Consider the following 20,959-nt stretch of genomic DNA (forward strand, 5'->3'; position numbering starts at 1 on the left):
TTCTAGCCCTAGATCTGAGCCTCAAAGAATTTTTGTTTAAGACAATCAGAAGAAATACAGTAGACCCTTTACAAAGCCAGCAGTTGCTACATGAAAAGGGAGACATCAGCACTGAGAGCTGCGTGAATCGGTCCTTGATGGGACGCCAAAGCTGCAGATTTGTTGAAGTCTGTCACAGAGGGCCAGCTGAACTGAAAGCCTTTTTTGAATGAATTTTTGGCACTGCAAGGAGAATGATATTGTTTGCATGGCATGGGCCCCAGTCCTTTGTAAACTCAGTGAGAGGCAGCTTTATGAGAAGTTGGAAAAGGGAAAGGCAGGAAGAAGGGCATCACAAAAAAACGTGAAGTGTGATGTACACTCTAGATACAGTTCCTCTTCACTACCGAGAGCCTGTTTGGCCTTAAGACAAAGACTTTGACAAGCCTTTATCCGTGTGCAGTGACTAAGAAAATATGGGAGGATAACAAGTATTGAAAAAAAGAGAAATACAAAATTATATATAGATGAAAACACAGGTTGTGGCAACAAAGAAGCCTGCGTTAAAATCATAGCACTGCCCCTTATCGGTCGTCTGATCAACGTTAGCTGTGAAAAGCACATCCGTTTCTCAAAGCGTGCTTTCTTCGTGTGTAAAAGGTGGATATAATCCACACTTCACAGTGGGGGGGAATGGACGAGTTTAGGTTTATACAATACTTGCTGCCACGTCTGACTCACGGTAAGCATTTGATAAATAGTAATTCTACACTTTTATGTTCTGTAGATATCACAAAAAGTGATCAGTTTTTATTACAGCATAGAAACTCATGCTGTCACTCATATACTTAAAGACAACTTATAAAAAAATCAAGGGGGCGGCGCCTGTGGCTCAGTGAGTAGGGCGCCGGCCCCATATGCCGAGGGTGGTGGATTCAAACCCAGCCCCGGCCAAACTGCAACCAAAAAATAGCCGGGCGTTGTGGCGGGCGCCTGTAGTCCCAGCTGCTCGGGAGGCTGAGGCAAGAGAATCGCGTAAGCCCAAGAGTTAGAGGTTGCTGTGTGATGCCACGGCACTCTACCTGAGGGCGGTACGTGAGACTCTGTCTCTACAAAAAAAAAAAAAAAAATCAAGGTATATCAGTGTTCACAAGGATTTATAATTAATGAATGAAAAACTGTCTTGACCAGCCAAGTAAAATGCAGAAAATATAAATGTAAACTACACTTCCGGTACTTGTTTTGGTTTTTTTTTTTTTTATTGTTGGGGATTCATTGAGGGTACAATAAGCCAGTTGTTTTGGTTTTGTTAATATCTCTGTTTCTATTTCCTTGGCCATTATTGCCTGGTTATCTCATTTAAAATATGGGGATACATTCCTTGTTGCAATGCTTAAGGTTTAAATTCTGACTCTTCCACTAAATAAATATGTGTCTTTGAATAAGTTATTCAATTTCTCTGTTTTCTCATTTGTAAGATGAGAATAATAATTCTCATATCATGGGGTTGCTGTGAGATTTAAATACGTACATACAATTATGTGTGTAAAAAGCAGGTAAGAGTATTACAAACTCCATAAATAGTAGTGATCATTATTTAATCAGTGAGCTTATTTAAAATATGTATTTAACTTTAAATAAAGTGTGCAGTATGCATCTTGTGCTAAGCACTTCTTCGTAAGAACAGTAAAAATAGCTCATTCAAAATATTTTATGCTTTAAATACAATCTTTCTTATAGTAGAAGTCAGTATACTATGACTTTTACGTTCTGTAGGTACTAAAACCTTGGTGGTTCATGGACAGAACGAGTGTGATATCCCAACTCAGCTCCCAGTCCATGAAGACACTCAGTTTGAAGCCTTGTTGAAGGTAGGAATGGCTTTTGACAGAAATGATTTTTTTATGCACAATGCCTGGGACCACCTCACTGAACATGCAATTTACAATAAAATGGCATTTTTCCATCTCCAAATGGATGTATGCATTTCTTTACCCTTTTAGAACCTGCTCTGCTATTGTGTACTTACGCTATTTCCTTGCAATATTTTCTTCACTTTTACCAACATTTACTGCACTGAAGTAGACGAAATTAGGCAGGTTCTATCTCAGCCATAGCAGCTACTTGGAACTCTGGTGTTATTCCTCACTCGGGGAGTGCTGTAACTTTCTGCTAAGGAGGAATTCCTGGCACCACTTGCGGTTCTAGAGGTTCCCAGGATGCGTTCTCTGGCAGTGCTGGAGCAAACTCGGGCAGCTGACAATCTGTGCCAGAGACGCCTTCTGTGGCATTTAGTTGAACAATGTATATAGTCTTGACTTGCTACTGGCAGAAATAATTTGAGAAGCAGGAAATAAATTCCTTAAGACAGATCAGGTGAGTCAAAAAAAGTATTTTCTAATAGTTACAGCAATAATTCCCCTTAAAAGGAATGTAATTCATAGGTCGATGTTCCCGTAAGGCTTTTAAAGTAAATTAATAACTAGTATGATTCCCGTTTGTCTGGAGTCTAAATGCTTAGAAATCTTATTTTCTGGAACACGGTAGAAAAGTCCTCTGAAAAAATCAGCTTTGTCTAACTTGTACATTTTATTTCAGTAGATGGGATCATCACTCCTCTAGGCTTCACCCAGACATCTCCAAAGAGTTTCTAAGGCCCAATGAAGTAAATTTCAACCCCTGACCATTTGTATAATCCTGCCGATTGACAGGATAGCATGAAGCAGAGGGTTTTCAAACTCTGGCTGCCCCATAACCAGTGTGACCTAAATTAAGTGATAGCACCTCTCGAGTCTCAGTTCAGGTTATAGCAGGTATCTGTGTGGAAAGCACTCAACCTAGTTCATCCTGGAAATAGTGGGTAGTAGTGCCCAGGGCATTATAGTTTGTCTTCTGCTTAATGTTGCACTAAACATAATTTCTTCCTGATACTGAGACCAGTAGGTGCCACTGTGCCTCCACACTACCGTCACTCAGTCTAAATTACAACTGTACATCTTTGGGCACTGTGAGAGCAGATAGTTTGTTACATTGTTGATCTTAATTATATCATTCTTACACGTGTGTGTATATGATATTAATATGTATAAAATCCTTCTGAGAAGTTACTTTTTTTTAACTAAACAACATTTATTTGTCACTAAGACTTTATCTCGACATAACTGTTAACCACGTCCCCACCCCATCCTGAAGACAGGTTAGTACAGTGAAGGTTATAAAGCAGGTATGAACAGTCTGAAGGATTGGAACCAATATCAGCTGACAAAGAACAACTTTATCTAAATCATCATAAAAATGTTTAAGTAAAAAAACAAAAACAAAACAAAACAAAAAAAAAACAGAAAAAGAAAAAAAGGGTAGGGGCAATGGGAGTTTCAAGAGCCTCACATTTCATCTAATATCTTCAATCTTGGCTAGAGTGTAACAAAATGGAAACAGAATTACTATAATACAAAACTTCCACTACAGCACGCTGTACACACCTGTGTTCCAAGCCCACCCCCAGCCCCCTGTTGTTTCCAACTTAATTATTTCCCGGCCTGTTGGGCCTGCTGACGAAGGAGCACGTAGATCTTCTCTTTAATCCAGTCTTTGTTATAAGGCTGGTATGTCTGGATATCAGCTCGGTAAACCAGACAGCTGAGGTCTGCCAGGTCATCGATAAAATCAAACAACTGACTGATATCATATGTGATAGAGGGACTGTTGGGATTTATTCTCTTCAGATGTTCTTTATACATTTTACAAACGCCTTCCATGCGCTCATTCACAGATTCATAGTCAGCGTAAGTTCTGCCTTCTGGTCTCTTAGTAGGCTGTACCAGCAAAATGGTGTGAGACATGCACCAAACTCTCTTCGCTGCAGCTTCGACGTTACCGTTTTTTATTCTTAACTGCCAGCTTACTATTATACCACATAATAGTTTCTTGGTAAACATTTATTAAAATGTGTTGTTATTGTTCTAGGAGTGTTTGGAGTTTTTTAATATCCCAGAATCTCAATCAACACATTATTTTCTCATGGATAAACGATGGAACCTTATTCACTACAACAAGGTGGGACTGTGTGGTAATGACATTCGTGTTGAATTTTGTCAAAGGCTCATGGTGCCTTTCCGGAGGGAGTCGTTGTTTAGATGTTAATGGCATGGCCACTGGGGGCATACCACCTTTCCTATGTGGCTTTGGACGGGCTACTTTACCTGGTTACTTTTCTGTTTTCTTGTCTACAAAATGAAGGTAATGGTATTTACATTGGAGTAGATAATTGAAGGAGATAAGCTAGTAAGGCTCTTTGCCTCACATCATTATTATATCTAAGTGAAAATTAAGTGGCTCGGACGGCGCCTGTGGCTCAAAGGGGTAGGGCGCCGGCCCCATATGCTTTAGGTGGCGGGTTCAAACCCAGCCCCGGCCAAAAAAAAAAAAAATTAAGTGGCTCATACACGGGTCATTACAAAAGTTTTGAGATACACAAATATCAAGAACATAAAATCCACAGGACTGGAAACAAATAAAGCCCTCTCAGTACACTGATAAGCCGAGCAAGTTGAAACTTGCAAAGGTGAACCTGGAGGATGCTGTCAGCTGTGTTTCTCGGAACTGAAATAATGGACCATTAACAATCTGTCTTAAGACTTTTGTAGTGACCTAGGTATAGTAATTATGTGTATCTATCTGGAATTTGAAGCTGTTCTGGTTCTCTTTCCTACCATATTAAACATGACCATGGTGACCTTCAGGACAACCCCTGACATCACTTCACAATGATCTTCCTGAGTGTTGTTTAATAAATTACCTTTGGCTCCTTTGCCAGGCACTCAGAAGGGGACCTGAGCCTCAGAGATCTTTCCTGAGGAGAGGATTTAACCTTCTCTCGGTTTTTGTAGAATTGGGAAATAAAAAATTAGTAAGAATTAAAACCATTAGCAAATTCGTGGAGCTGTTTTGTTTATCTAACCCTTGGGTGAAGAGAAAATAAAAATAAAAGTTTGACCTCTTGATCTCTTTTTCTTTCTCTTTGTGTAATCCACCACAGACCTACGTTCGAGATATTTATCCTTTTCGGAGGTCGGTGTCCCCGCAGCTGAACCTGGTGCATATGCACCCAGAGAAGGGGCAGGAGCTCATTCAGAAGCAGGTGTTTGTCCTCTTCAGTTGTACTCTGTGGGTAAAGCAGAGATCACCTACAAACGTGCTGCCCGGCCTCAGATTCTGCGACTCCTCTGAGATGACCCTCTCGGAGACAGTAGACGGCCCTTACTCAACAGATTGTGCCCCCAGGCAGTGTGTTAAGTTTTACAAATTGTATCATGGTGTAAAAAGTGTTAGGAAACACTCACTTGGAGGGATACTATGACGAACTATTGGATATAAACAATAGAAATTGTATAATCAATGTACTTACTCGTTTCTAAGTACGGATTTTCATTTCACATTTTTGTATAACACGATTGGAAATGCACATAATGTAGCTATTAGATGGTTTCTCAGAGGTTTACACTAGCTGGAAAAAAAAAATAAAAGGGGTCAATGTAGTGTGCCTGAAAAAACAGTAAAGTAAGGTACAAAAATTTGGATTTCATCCCAGCTCTGCCTCGGACCAGGAATCTGACCTTGGGTATGTTATTAACTTCTCTTAAAACAGGAACAGACATAATCAAGCAGTTGTATTCAGGTTTAAGGTTGAAAGCAGAATAATGTTCATATATCTACTCTCAAATCAGACTTTAAGCTTAAAGAAAGTCACTATTCTACATGCAAAATACAGCATTAGCATAGAATTCTAAAAATGCTACAATTTTAATATTGTCTATGTATTACATTCATTTTTTAATAAAATCTATGAGAGTTTCAGGATACTTGATCATTTCAATTATTCTGTACATAATTTGGCATCAAACTTATCTAAAAATATCTTTATGAGAATGGCATAGAATTAGGCCACTTAAGTAGTTAAAAATATAACTACCATTAACTACCAAAATTGCATTTAAAAGAAAGAAAATACTGAGTGAGTGGCAAGGTGTGAGATGTTGGGCAAGACTGTGAGATTTTAAATATAATTTCCAAAACAATTCTCCCCAAATTGTCCCAGCTTCTGGTTTGGGCAGCAAGATAATTAAATCATAATTGGAAATGGTATTTCGTGTGTGTGTGTGTGTGTGTGTGTGTGTGTGTGTGTGTGTGATGTTTAAGAAAATATTTTAAAAGAATGCCCTAAAATGGGGCTCGTACTGTATGTACACTCCAAGTTGAAACCTTAAGTCTTCCTTTTAAGTTCCTCAGGGAGATAATAACACGGGGGTCTATGTGTCTGGCTCGGAAGTGTCGCCAGCAGCTGCTCGCTGCATCTGCACAGTCTCCTCATATCCCTTTTTCCATCCATCATCACGTAGAGAGGAACTATAGAAGGGACCAGGAGCCCTATGTGTATGGCATCAAAACTCAGGACTAAAGGGGCACCAATTTAGGGCTCATCAGCCTTTGTCCTAAGAAAACTCTCCTGAATCCCATTTCAGTCTTTTCTTTTTTTAAAGGAATAAACCCAGAGGCTGGGCTTGGTGATTCACACTTATAATCCTAGTCATCTGGGAGACATAGCAGGTGGATCCCTTGAACTCAGGAGTTTGAGACCAGCCTGAGCAAGAGTGAGACCCTCCCTCTATCTCTACTAAAAATAGAAAAATTAGCTGAGCGTGGTGGTGGCCTGTAGTCCCAGCTACTGGGGAGGCTGAGGCAGGAGGATCACTTAAACCCAGGAGTTTGAGGTTGCCGCGAGCTCGGCTGATGCCACAGCACTCTAACCTGGGCAACAGAGTGAGACTCTGTCTAAAAAAAGGAAGGAAGGAAGAAAGGGAGGAAGGAAGGAACCAGAACTGCCAGGAAATACTTAGGCATTTGGTAGAAATGGTAGAAGTAATTGAAACTGCCCAGCTCCCTGTTAGAGAAAATCCTCCCAATTATAATATCCAAACAAATGGGTTCTGTTTAATATTGAACTCTTCCTGACAACGCTTGCCTTGTGCTCCTCCAGCCTACAAACTCCGTGAGGAATACTTCCTTTTGCAGACGAGGCAGAAGCAGGACATGAGAGTCAGTTAAGCATTGTTTGCTTTTTCTATGTGATGAAGGAAAAAATAATTCTCCCTCATTTCACTTTTTCCACTTTCATTTTATCTGCCTGGCTTGCCATTCACGATGTTACTTCAGTCTCCTCGCTGTATAATTTCGGAGTTTCTAACTCTGCCTTCCGTGTGCCCTGATTTTGCTTTGCCCCAGGTGTTCACCCGCAAGCTGGAGGAAGTGGGGAGGGTGCTGTTTCTCATCTCCCTAACCCAGAAGATCCCCACCGCCCACAAACAGTCCCACGTCTCCGTGCTGCAGGAAGACCTCCTCCGATTGCCCTCCTTCCCCCGCAGTGCTATAGACGCTGAGTTTTCCCTCTTCAGCGATCCTCAAGGTATGAAGCAAGAGAGAAGCATCTTCCCTCTGGGCTTTTCTAACTCTGCCCTTGTTCTGTTCGCAGCTGGAGAGCATCTTACTCCGCAGACAGTTGTGTAAGCCAGTGGCTGTCAAACTTGAGCGTGCCTTACAAACGCCTGGGGGCTTGTTAAAACACAGATTGCTGCCCCCACCCCTCCAGCTCCGGGGGTCAGAACTTGCACTTCTAACAAGTTCCCAGGTGATGCTGTCTCGGCTGGGGACCATGGCTCCAAGTTAGTCATAAGCAGTTGATGGCATTGTGAGGGAAGAGGAGAGTGCTTGAATAAGAAATGACCAGATATTTACATGATGTTCAAAAAGAAGCAGAGCTAATTTAGGGTCAGAGAAATCGTAACAGTGGCTGCCTCTGGGTTGGGAGGGAATCAGTTTTCTGGAAAGGGGCAAGAGAACATCCTGAGGTGAAGAAAATTGCCTATGTTTTGATTGCGTGTTGGTTACATGAGTATATTTTTGTCTAAAGCCATTGAATTCTAACATTTAATATCTGCATTTTACTTTAAATTATATCGGAATTGAGAGAGTAATGGAGACAGAGAAACAGAAAGAGACCAACTTTGGAATCTTGCGCCTGTGGCTCAAAGGAGTAGGGTGCCAGCCCCATATGCCGGAGGTGTCGGGTTCAAACCTGGCCCTGGCCAAAAACTGCAAAAAAAAAAAAAAAAAAAACATTGGGGATAGCTTACTTAAACTAGCATCCCTGTGTCCTCAGCCAGAAGCTACAGAGCAACAGAGGAAAGGGCTCTAGTCCAACCAGTCATTAGAAAATCCAGCTCTAATCTTAGCACTGCCATTTTCTAGCTGAAGTAACTTATTTTTCTCAAAGCCGTAGCTTCTTTTGCAACAAAATGCTGCCAATGCCCACCCTGTCTTACCCAAATAATGCAAAGAGGTGATGGAGCTCTTCCTTTGAGCACTAGGAGGTGCTGTTGCAATGGCAGGAACATTGTGCTGAAAGGCATTTCTGCAGGCGCCCTTCCTGTCTGGGAGCTGGAACCGGTGGAGAGCAGCAGCACCCTCCTTCGTTCTCACATGCTAACGAGACTGGTGTGGGGCTAATTCTGCTGTTTCATGTTCTCACAGCTGGGAAGGAGCTGTTTGGACTTGACACTCTCCAGAAAAGCTTGTGGATCCAGCTCCTGGAGGAGATGTTTCTGGGCATGCCCAGCGAGTTTCCCTGGGGAGATGAGATCATGCTTTTCCTCAACGTGTTTAATGGGGCTCTGATTCTGCACCCCGAAGACAGTGCCCTGCTCAGGCAGTATGCTGCCACCGTCATCAACACCGCCGTGCACTTCAATCACCTCTTCTCCCTCAGCGGCTACCAGTGGATTCTCCCCACCATGCTGCAGGTGCCTAGAATCTCCTCTCCCAGCCAGAAAAGTGATCTCAGTCCTGTTCATGTCTGGTCTTTCAATAAGATATAATACTAACGCTTTTCAATAATAGAGTTATTTCTTTTATGACAACAGAAGGCACCAAAGGAAATCTTATACATTTTCAAGAGCTCAGAAATCCCATCCTATTCTGAGATTCCCCCAGACTTGGGAGATGCTTTCGCCACTTTTCAAGACCAGTGGTTCTTGAAGTGTGGTCTGTGGGCCAGCAGCTTCAGTATCAACTGGGAACTTAGGTCTGTCTCAGATGTTTTGAATCAGAAATACTGAGGTCAGGGCCCAGTCATCTGCATTTTTAATAAGACCTCCAGGTGTTTCTGATGCTTTAGAGAGCTTGAGAAGTACTCTTCTTGAGTCAAATGCATGGCAAGTGCTCAGCTGTTTTTCCCAAGGATTCTCTGACCTCTGAATGGAGATTTTCACTGCCACTAAATTTGGTGTGGAAGGATTGGAGCAGGCGAATTTAGCAGGAACAGTTTTTACTTATGCATGTATTAAAAATATGTATCTGGCTACATTTAGGAATATTAAATAAAATTCAGGCAGGGCCTGGGGGCTCATCTTAGTTCTGGTGGGCAAGTTTTAATAAAAATTATGAAAGTAATACATATGTATGAAAAGTGGGGTTTGCTTTGGGGGCAAGAAGTTCACTCTTGCTATCACAGGACTCTCTACCCTATTTTTACATTGCTGCGATTTTCTCTATTTTTAATAAGTTATTTTACCAAAAACAGTTATGCTTATTATAAAATTCAGAAGAGAAAGTAAGTTCAAGAAGAAAAAAGATCACCTGTCATCTTCTCTCCCAGATAACACTGTTTAGATTTCTTGAGAATCGTTGCACTCTCTCTTACATAAGCACACATACACACACGTGCGCACACACACTTTTCTTTTAAAAAAAAAACAAAAGTTGGACTACACCATAGCTTTGAGTTTTTAACCTACCTTTTTCATGTGACTTTAAATATATCCAGTGCATTTTTCTGTGAAGGTACACTTAACTTTATAGCATTTTTAAAATTACTGCCTAGTACTCCATTATTTGCATGTACTGCGATTTACTTACCAACCACCATTTAGAAATAATTTAAGTTGTTTCATATTTTCCTCTAGTACAAACAGGCCTGCAGGAAGCAGTCTTAGATATACAGCTTTGTAAACCTGTCTGGTTCTTTTCTTGAGATGAATTCCTAGTCATAAGCTTCCTGGTGGGGGAAAAAAACGTATATTTAGATTTTTTAGGATTTTCGTGTATATTACCAAATTTCTCTCAAGAAAGTTTATACCATTTTACACCCCCTAGGAAATTAGCCGTCCGCCTCCGTGCTTCCCATGGCTTTGAGTTTTAAAAGCAAACATAACTTTCATGCATTATCAAGGCATTTTGTGAACACGTGGCATTTTTCCGTAGGTGTATTCTGACTACGAAAGCAATCCCCAGTTGCGCCAAGCCATCGAATTCGCCTGCCACCAGTTCTACATTCTCCACCGGAAGCCCTTTGTGCTCCAGCTGTTTGCTAGTGTGGCCCCTCTGCTGGAGTTTCCTGTGAGTAAGCTCCGTGGAAATCAAAGAAGCCCAACCAAATGAGAAAAGCAAAGGCTATTGATTCTGAGTTTACTGTACAAGGGAGTCTGCTATCATCACTTGTGTTTTGGGCAGAGATGGAGGCAGGCAGAGGGGTGGGTAAGCTTTATACAGGAGAAAAGAGGAATCTTCAGGATGCCTTGATCAGAGGTGCTCGGCCTGGGGAAGCTTTGGGTGAATTAGCTAGAAGCAAAGCATCCTATGTGATCAGTTAGGGGTACAAAGGTATTTGGCTTCCTCTTATTGGTCTTATGTTAGTAAAGAGGACAAAAATTAGGAAAGCTGTCAGTTTATGCAATCAAATCATGGCCATTTCAGGCCCATTATTACAGGGGTTATTGTTTGGTAGCCATATAAGCTAGTGGTCTGACCTCCTATAAGCCTGGCTCATATCAGACTGGCTTCCTGGACTGTTTGTTGTAGACAATGAGTTGATTTTCTGGGCAGGTTGAAGGGGCTGTGAGTCAGAGTTTTATTTTTATATATAGTCTGGCCATTTTCAGTTTGTATATTTAGTCCCTTGATACCATTCAACCATTGATACCATAAATCATTTTTCTTTCAACAAGGTTATCATTTCTGATTGGCGCCTGTGGCTCAAGGAATAGGGCACCAGCCCCATATACCAGACACGGTGGGATCAAACCCAGCCCCAGCCAAAAACTGCAAAAAAAAAAAAAAAAAGATTATGATTTCTCTTCGACATTTCTCTACAAACCTCATCTCAGCCTCTAAGATGTAAACAAACCAATTCTCTAGTTGTTTTGTACTCAATTCATAAGGGGCATGGAAAGTAAGAAAGGGTAAAACGAGGCTTTCGCAATTCCCATTTCCTGCCGTCACCTACCCTGATTTATTTTTTGTTTTCAGAGCATCTACAGCTTCTCACGTTATACATGTGTTTGTTTCATTCCTGTGTATTTCCACCACCATGAAAGCAAGACCTCCTCTGTTATTATGTTTGCTTATTTGTTTGGGGTTGTTGTTATGTTTTGGTTTTTGGCTTGTGACTGGGTTTCGATTTTGGTTTGCTATAACCTCAGGGTAGAGAATAGTAGAGTATCTGGCAGAGAAGATCTTAATAAAAATGTACTGTTTCAATGATCAAAGCATTTTAAATAGATGTGAAATAGCAGGCACCTCATTTTGAGGATATATTTTCAAACAAGACCTGCGAAATTTCCAGAGTTGTTAGTTAAAATGAACATATGTTTCCCAAAACTTGTGGTATCCAACCAACCTCTTATAGAAATTTCCTTAGTTCTACAGTCTTAGACCACAGGATCCACAGGCGTGAATTTTTCTGGCTGTTTGTATATTACTGTGTTTTTTAGGAGTTCCCATAATTATCTCTTTTTTTATCAGAGTAGCATTTAGATTCCTTAAAAGTCAGGTGTGCCAGTCCAAAAAAAAAAAAATCACGCTGCAACAGCACCGTCGGAGGAAAGATTACGTATGCTGAATACCAGACAGATGTTGTAATTGCTATGGCTGACAGCATTATAAAATTTGAATTCCTGTCAAATTATAAACTAAAATTGCTTTTTCTTTATACAGGATGCTGCCAATAACGGGCCCAGCAAAGGTGTGTCAGCTCAGCGCCTGTTTGATTTGCTGCAGTCCCTGGAGGGAGAGACCACTGATATATTAGACATCTTAGAGCTGGTCAAAGCTGAGAAGCCACTTAAGTCATTAGGTAAAAACAGAATTTGCCTTGACATTCGTTTTCTTGTTGGAATTGCTAAGTATACAAACACACACACACTCACTCACACAGACATACATACAGATATGTGCATATTATATATATATTAATCTACATAAATTTATAGTTATATATAGACCTAAATAAAAACAACAAAAATAAATGGAACAGTGGTATAAATTGAATGAATACATTTTTCTGTTTTTCTTAAATTTCTTATTAAGGAGTAAGGAATTCTCTGCCATGAAAATTATATTAAAATGGTGCTAAGTAGATTACTGCTCTAGCACTGCAGTTTTCAAAAAGTTGCAGTATCTTTTGCTAATTCTAAGTAAATGACCCTCCAAAATGGTCTTTTACTATCATGGAATGTGTAGAACTAGAGGTAATTCAGACGTAAAGCCTCATGTTTTATCTTAGAACGTTTAAATACCCTTTTTTTATTTTCAGTTTTTCTTTTGGCTGGGGCTGGGTTTGAACCCACCACCTCCAGCATATGGGGCGCGCCCTACTCCTTTGAGCCACAGGCACCGCCCTTAAATACTCTTTAATGTTTCCTATTAGGTGAGATTTCAAAACCTAGCCCAGAGTAGCACTTTTATTTTTCATTCTATTGTTCAAAAGTAGAAACAGAATTTTATTCCCTTTAGATGAAGAAATTAATGGTTTTCACAGTTGAAGAATAAAATCTGACCAAGAAAAAGCTATAAAATGTAACTGGAAAGGCAATGTTAGGAATGAGAAGTTCTTCTTTCACCCCGGGAGAATCTATTCTCATTGAGAACCTGCCCTGACTTGTTTTTTTCTTCAGATTTCTGCTACGGAAATGAAGATCTGACGTTCTCTATCAGTGAGGCCATTAAGCTGTGTGTTACTGTGGTGGCTTATGCCCCTGAATCTTTCAGAAGGTAATTGCATCTCTTTATTCTGTGCCCTATGATAAGTAAATATGGCAAAGGCAATAAAATGGAATGAATATAAAGGTGATGTTTAGTAATACCCATCTGGAACATCCTGGCAAGTAAATTTTTAAAAACTAAATTTAGGAAACTGGTCCTGGTAGAGGTTCTGGAAAATATGGTGAATCTTCATTCATTTGAAATCTCCTTATATGGAATTTACCCGGACAGTAAGGTGTTAAGACTTGTTAGAAAATATTTTCCTCAGATGTAACACAAATTAGTGGCAAATAAAATTTCAAAACAGATAGTTGAAAGCCCCCTTCAAGGAACATTAAGAACTCCTGTCACACAAAGGGCAAGAATCTGAACCTCACCTTTCATTTTAGCAAGTGCAGGGAATCTGTAAGACTCACATGGAGAGGGGGTCATCCGCATTCAATGTTGGCTCTGGGCTGATAGAAGTCTCATCCCTTAATTAAAGATTCACTGTTAGCAAGCTCTCCCCGGGAAGAAGGAAGGAGCCAAGGTGATTATGCCCAATATATCTTTACACAATTGCCCCTTAGGTAAGTCTTTCCCTCTCCCCCAGAACAGAATGAAAAGGGCCAAGAGGAGTTAGAGTCCATATTTATTGAACTCTCGTCTGTGGAAGGAAACATGAGGAATGAGTAAGAAATGTTCCTCCCAACTTTCCCAGCTTTGTGTCATTTTAAATGATGGGAATTGAACATTATGCTGCACAACCAGAGGTGCAGCTGTCACCTTCAGGGAGCGAACCTGCAGTCCTGGAGATCGTCCTGCTTCTACCTTCCTGCTGATCCTGCAGTACCACAGCTCCAAAAGAGGTTGCAGGATGGATCAGAACCCTGCTCCAACGCCATGTCCATGCTAGGCTGAGTGTAAAATCTACTCCAGCTGGGCATGGGGGCTCTCGCCTGTAATCCTAGCACCCTGGAAGGCCAAGGCCAGTGGGCCACTTGAGCTTAGGAGTTTAAGGCCAGCCTGAGCAAGGGTGAGACCCCATCTATACTAAAAATAGAAAACCTAGCCAGGCATTATGGTGCAGGCTGTAGTCCCAGCCACTCGGGAGGCCGAGGCAAGGAGATCGCTCAAACCCAAGAGTTTGAGGTTGCTGTGAGCTGAGATGCCACCGCACTCTAGCCTGGGTGACAGAGTGAGACTCTGTCTCAAAAAACAAAAAATCTACTCCCCATTCAATTTTCTGTTCCAAATGTGTTCTGCTGTACTGCGAATAGAATGTTTCAGAGATTCTGCCTTGAGATTAAGTGACAACATTAAGAAAACCTCCAAGTTGCACTAAAAGGTCCAATTTTACTAAATTCCCCATGAGATATGGAATTCTCCTTTAAGTTAAAAACAAATATGTTGAAATCAAAAGGAATTAAAGTTTGTAAATTCCCCATTGTTGTGAGTTACAGGTGAAAATCCAATATTCTTAAGTTAAATTTTTTTTTTTAAATCTTCCCTAATTTCCCATTCTGCTCAATTTAAATCAGGGGGCTTCTTGATACCTGGGTGGAGTTGGGAATTCTTTTACAGCTGTTCCCTGTTCTCTCAGTGGCATACGTACAAAGGACTTCAACAATTGTAGCCAAGTCCCTGTTGTGCTTAAATTCTTTTTAGATAAATGATTTTAAGTTTAATATTCATATTAACAAGTTTAAAAATTATAATTTTACAATTTTTATGATTGTTCACAATGTTATCATATCTATCTAACTACCACTCAGATCGAAAGATCAGATAGAGGCACCACTATCCTGTTTTCAAAAATGATCAATCAGTTTAGCCTATTTCTGAGTTCAGAAATAAATGAATGAAAAAGAACAAACTACTGTTACTACTGTACGGATGACTCTCATGAGATAATATTGAATCAGAAGTCAGGCATTAAACGTAGCTACAATATTATTTCATTTATAATATTCCATTGTATGATTAGGCCACAATATGCTTTTTTCTCTGTTGACATTTTCACTTCATCCAGTTTGAAGCTATAATAATGCTGCAGTGATGTTTTGTAAATGTCTTTGTACACACACATGTACCCATATGCACTTCTGTGGATGAAAATGCTATGCTAGGTCGTGGAATACACGTATGTTTTGTTTAAGCAAATACTACTAAAAAGTTGTCCAAAAGTGGTTGTATTAATTTTCACTCCTACAAGCAGTATTTAAACGTTCTTGTACTCTGTAGCCTCACCAACACTTGCTATCAGCAGTCTTTTTATTGTAGCTATTTTGCTGGGTTTCCATTATCATTTTAATTTCCATTTTCCTCTTGAATAATTAAAAGGCTTGGAAGGTTATCAGATATTTATCAAAATTTAGACATCTGTTTTTTGCAAAGCACCTATTGAAGTCTTTGGCCTATTTTTCAATGAGATTGTCAGTACCTTTTATTTGCTATGTGTAGGATTTCTTACTGTTTTCCATTTAATTAATCATGTCATCTACAAATCATGACAGTTACGTTTCATCCTTCCTAATTCTAATAATTCTTCTTCCTTTCTCTGGCCTTAGTGCACTGGGTAGAACTTCAAATACGAAACTGAGTACTAGCAATGGTGGTGGGATCTTTCTCTCATTTCTGATATCTGAATGATGGGGAGTGAATTTCCTGTATTTCAACATTAAGAATAATATTTGCTATAGGATTTTGTTGTAATTTGTTCATAAGATTAAGGAAGCCCCTTCTATTCCTAGTTTACTTTGAGTTTTCTTATGAATTAATAATAAATGTTACCAAATGTTCTTCTGTCAATAGAGATGATTATATAATTGTTTTAATCCTTTATTTTCTAAATGTGGCAGGTTACACTAATGTTTTCAAAGTTAAGACTTCCCTGACTCCCTAAAAATAAACTCAAACTGTCTTATATATTATATATTATTACTTTTTGGTATTGCTGGATTTGATTGTGGACGTTTTAGCATTTTTACAACTGTGTTAATGAGAGAGATTTGTCTGTAATTTCTATTCTTTTTTGAAAAAGAGGTTTTCTTACTAGGATCACAGGGAAGTCAGATGTGTTAAGAGCTATTTAAGCAGGTCCACGTCATTCACTATGTAACAATTCTGGACAGGTCTATACAAAAGTTACAAGTGCTTGATTATTCTCTACTTGATACACTACCTATTAGGGAACTTTTTATGTTTTTTATTTATGATTCTCTATTGTTAGAAAGCCCTTGTCAAGCTGTAGTATCCAAGGTATGAAGTTTAAGTTGGATTTCATAAAATGAGATGGAAAATGTGTCTCCCTCCCCCTTTTTAAAAACTCTATCCTTTGAAGGAATTCAATTTAGATTAACATTTCATCTTTCCAAACTACTGAGTAGAATTCATGTGCAAAAATGTAAGTAATGTAGTTTATGGGACAGTTTTAAAATTAACCCTCTCTATCCTTGTGTTGATTTTGGTAAGTGATGTTTTCTAGGAATTTTTTTTTATTTCACCTAAGTACCTAAATTCATTGGTATAAATTTATTCCTGATATTCTCTTATTATTTTAATGACCGTAGGATCTATATCATGTTTGCTTTTTTATTTCTGATATTGGGTGTTTTTCTTCCCTTTTTTTTTTTTAACTGATCAGTCTTTCAAGGTTATCGATTTTATTTCCCTTCTCAAAGAAGCGGTATTTTCAGCTGTGTCAGTGTTTGCTATTGCAAAATATAGGTTTATTTTCTGCTTTTTACCTTCTACTTTTCATTTTCTCGGGGCTTTATTTGTTGTTTTCTAACTTAAGAGGAACACTTAGATTATTAATTTTCAGTTTTCTTATACATTTTAGGACCAAAAGTTTATTCTGATCTACAAATCTATACTGGTCTATACTGGCATTGTTTTTAACAATTTAAAGAAAATATTCCATTTTCTACTGACTTGCATCGTCTCTGTTGAAATATCAGTATTAGGCCTTCTTGCTCATTTGCAGTTAATGTATCTGTCTCTCTGGAGACTTTTAACATTTCCTCCTTGCCTGATGTTTTCAGCATTTGACTGATGTACCTACTTGGATTTTCTTTGCATTTGTACCTCTTGGATTCATAGCACTTTGCAAATATAAGCTTGAGGGCTTTCAAGAATTTTAGGAAATTTGACTAGTAACACTGGAAATGTTCTATGTCCCATGTCCCTAATCCCATGTCCTCTCCTCTCATTTAGGACTTGATATAGATTTTTTTCTCCTTTCAAGGTGATGTTTCTGACCTCCCAATACTGTTACAAATCTAGTGTGGGTCCTATTCAGTGACCAGGGTTCACTGACTCCAGAAGCAGGCACTGTCAGACCTCATCGCAATGGCTGTTTCCAAACACTCTTACTATAAATTGTTTAGATTTTAGGAAACCAGCCTCTCAAGAAAGGTCTTTATGTTGTTTCAAAAGGGTTTTAGCTAGAAAACCACTCTCAGCAGATCCCTAAATAGAAGCCTTTATTGATGATTTTGAAGCCTGTTTCTCTATCAGGCGTCCTCAAACTTTTTAAACAGGGGCCCAATTCACTGTCCCTCAGACTGTTGGAGGGCCGGACTATAGTTTAATAAAAAAAAAAAAAAAAAAAAACTATGAACAAATTCCTATGCACACTGCACAGATCTTATTTTGAAGTAAAAAAACAAAACGGGAACAAATAAAATCATACTGCCTCATGTGGCCCGTGGACCAGTTTGAGGACCCCTGCATGGACTATATAGCTTCACCTGTTATCATTCTCCTGTTCCAGTGCCTGCTTATTAGCACACATGGCTAATTCCCCTGACTAGATCGCATGCTTCCTTAAGGCAGGAGGCATCCTCTTTTAGCAGGTGTTTGATTAATTCACTAATGTTGGTCAACATTTCCAGCAGTTGTAGTTACTTTTGGTTTGGGTAGGGTAGCAAGGGAGCTTAGAACTTAGCATGTCTGGAGGCTTTTCACTTTTCCATGATCATAAATATGGCACAACCGACAAAAATAGAATGCAAAATGTGACTTGGTTTTTCTTTCTGTCGCTTAAAGTCTTCAGATGCTGATGGTCTTGGAAGCTTTAGTTCCATGTTACCTACAGAAGCTGAAGAGGCAGACGTCACAGGTGGAGACAGTCCCTGCTGCCCGGGAGGAAATTGCTGCCACGGCTGCTCTTGCAACGTCCCTGCAGGCCCTTTTATACAGCGTGGAGGTCCTCACCAGGTAATCCCATTGGCAGAAACAACCACAGCCATAAACCATATGTGTCCACTGAAAAGATGAAGGAAAAAATGCGGCTAAAAATCTCTACAACCCAGTCTTTATTTACAGATACCTACCCAAACACAGCCCGTTATGGCTTATAACTGCAAACAGTTTCTAAGTTACTTGGACAAATAGTGCTAAGTACTTCAAATAGCAGTAGAAGTAATAATAATAACAATAATAACACTTGCTATCATTGTTTAACACACATTTGCAAATAGCTTGCTGAGCTTCTCTGACAGTTTTAACCCAGTGGCAAACAAATCTTTTGTAAAAGAGCCAATTGAGTAACTATAAAATTGTCATCCACCTTTTTATGAGTTATTACGTGACTTTATGAGACATGAAATGTCTGCGATTCTAACTGAGCAAACTTTTATTGTTTTCCTGTTTGTGAAAAGCTGTGTTTTATTACTATAATTTCAGAAACTAACTGAAATTTAGAAACTATTCTGATCCAGTATAAAGATCAGAATTTTATTCTGACAATAGAATTAGCAGATTCTCTGTAGGATGGGACTAAATAATGCCTGGAGAGGGAGTTGAGAATTCTGGGAACAGAAAAGTAAATTGGCAGCAGAGTTCAGCCCTACATAGAGTTCAGGAAGTTAGTCCTGTGACAAGATCCTTGGGTGCAGAAGCAGAGGGACTGAGCCGCCCCGTGGCATGGAAGGGGCAGATGGGGGCTCTGGATGGGACAAAACGTAGAGTGGGCCTGGGGAGAGTGGATGTGGGCACTACGCCTGTGGCCGGCTTTCCTTCTCCATTCATTCCATCCTGCCATGCTCTGTGTCCAGTCTAAATTGCCAAAGCCTAAGCACAAAATTCCGTCAATGCCCCCCCCCCCAAAAGGCACCAACTTCCCAGATTTATCTTGCTGTGTGGGGTAAGAGGGAAGTCCGTGACTCCAGGGAGGATGTTTTCAGCATGTATCAGCAGGTGAGAGAGTGAGCGAGATTGTTATTCATTAACCTCAATATATGTTTAGTTTGTAATCATGAGCTTCACTGCCTGCATGGGCAAGCAGAATGTAACCTTGGACAGACTGTCATCCTGAAATGTTCAGAGGTACCTACATGAGAAAATGGGAAGCGGGGGACAGACAGCCCGCAGATTGCCTTTTCTAAGGGAAACAGCCCCAGTGCTTTGCTGATGGTTTCATGAAAGTCCTGGGTAAAGAAGGCCTTAAGGAGTAACATAAGACTTACACACTTCCTTCTGCAACAACTGAGGACAAAAGAAAAGTAGTCAGTTTTCCCTGAAATACACGTTAGTTATTTTTTCTCACATTTTATAATGTTGGTGCTTTCTTCCTTTCTATTCATTTTTATAAGGATAAGTCAATTAACTTATCCAAAATTGACTTACCCAAAATTTCATGAAGAGTTATGAAGGGAGCCCTGACATTTAAAATTCTGGGACTTTGAATATTTCAGCACACTTAATATTTTGGTAGAGCAGAAGACTAGCTTCATCGGGTTGGTAGTTCTAACAAAACTGGCTTCATTGTTTTTACAAAAGGAAGATAAAAATCCCTTTCGCTTCCGCACTCCTAATTTCTTTATCTCGAGAAAAAAGAAATTTAACAGCCCAGGCAGGGTGGCTCATGCCTGTAATGCTGGCACTCTGGGAGGCTGAAGTGGGTGGATCCCTTGAGCTCAGGAGGTCGAGACCAGCCTGAGCAAGAACAAGACTTCATCTCTACTAAAAATAGAAAAACTAGCCAGGCGTTGCTGCCGGTGCCTATAGTCCCAGATACTTGAGAGGCTGAAGCAAGAGAATCTCTTGAGCCTAAGAGTTTGAGGTTTGCTATGCTCTGTTATGCCATAGCACTCTACCCAGGGCAAGGGAGTGAGACTCTGTCTCAGAAAAACAAAACAAACAACAACAAAAAAACCCCAGAAATTTAACAATTATGCAAGCATTATTACATAAATACATAGTATATTACAAGTGCATTAGTCTTCAATTGCTGTATAACACATTACCACAAACCAAGGCTTAAAACAAAATGTGTTCATTGGCCAGGCACGGTGGCACACACCTGTAATCCTGGCTGGGCCAGAGGATGTCTGGAGCTCAAGAGATCAAGACGAGCCTGAACAAAGTGAGACTTCATCTTTATTAAAAGTAGAAAAATTAGCTGGGCATAATGGCAGGCGCCTGTAGTCCCAGCTATTCAGGGGGCTGAGGCAGGAGGATTGCTTGAACCCGGGAGTTTGAGGTTATTGTGAGCTTAGCTGAGGCCATGCCACGCTAGCTCAAGTGACAGAGCAAGACTGTCTCAAAAAAAATAAACAATAACACAAGCAAACCAACAAGCTGCATTCATTATCCCACAGTTTTGTAGACTGGAAATCCAGGCAGTCCCAACTGGGTCCTCAGGTTCTCTGCACAGTGCACCAGGCAGGAGTCCAAGTGCTGGTCAGTCTGAGCCCTTGTCTGAAAGTACCAGAAAGCACCTCTAAGCTCATTCTGGTGTCTGGCAGAATCCTTTAGATCTGAGACCCCATTTCCTTGCTGGCTGAATGTAGGGGCTGTTCTGCATTCCTTCTCACATGGCTGCCCTCCATCTTCCAACCAGCAGTGGTGCAGTAAATCCTGCTCTTGCTTCAAACCTCGCGGCCCTCAGCTAGAAAAGAAC

The 20,959-nt window shown here is 40.1% G+C and overlaps 2 protein-coding genes across 5 annotated transcripts in view; one reads left to right on the forward strand and one right to left on the reverse strand.

Annotated features, from left to right (window-relative positions):
- UNC80 (unc-80 homolog, NALCN channel complex subunit) overlaps positions 1 to 20,959 on the forward strand; it is a 256,795-nt gene that overhangs the window by 190,500 nt on the left and 45,336 nt on the right. For all 4 annotated transcript variants that reach the window (XM_053597780.1, XM_053597781.1, XM_053597782.1 and 1 more), the window contains 9 exons: positions 1,756 to 1,850; positions 3,946 to 4,035; positions 5,018 to 5,119; positions 7,261 to 7,441; positions 8,566 to 8,834; positions 10,294 to 10,428; positions 12,025 to 12,163; positions 12,984 to 13,080; positions 18,103 to 18,273. In XM_053597780.1, coding sequence (XP_053453755.1) covers positions 1,756 to 1,850; positions 3,946 to 4,035; positions 5,018 to 5,119; positions 7,261 to 7,441; positions 8,566 to 8,834; positions 10,294 to 10,428; positions 12,025 to 12,163; positions 12,984 to 13,080; positions 18,103 to 18,273 — 1,279 coding nt within the window. The remainder of the gene's footprint in view (positions 1 to 1,755; positions 1,851 to 3,945; positions 4,036 to 5,017; positions 5,120 to 7,260; positions 7,442 to 8,565; positions 8,835 to 10,293; positions 10,429 to 12,024; positions 12,164 to 12,983; positions 13,081 to 18,102; positions 18,274 to 20,959) is intronic.
- On the reverse strand, positions 3,056 to 3,839 carry LOC128590470 (enhancer of rudimentary homolog). Its single transcript, XM_053597784.1, has one exon. The coding sequence runs from the start codon at positions 3,819 to 3,821 to the stop codon at positions 3,507 to 3,509; it is 315 nt and encodes a 104-aa protein (XP_053453759.1). The 5' UTR covers positions 3,822 to 3,839; the 3' UTR covers positions 3,056 to 3,506.

This window comes from Nycticebus coucang, chromosome 7, assembly GCF_027406575.1.
Source record: "Nycticebus coucang isolate mNycCou1 chromosome 7, mNycCou1.pri, whole genome shotgun sequence".
Classification (NCBI taxonomy): domain Eukaryota; kingdom Metazoa; phylum Chordata; class Mammalia; order Primates; family Lorisidae; genus Nycticebus; species Nycticebus coucang.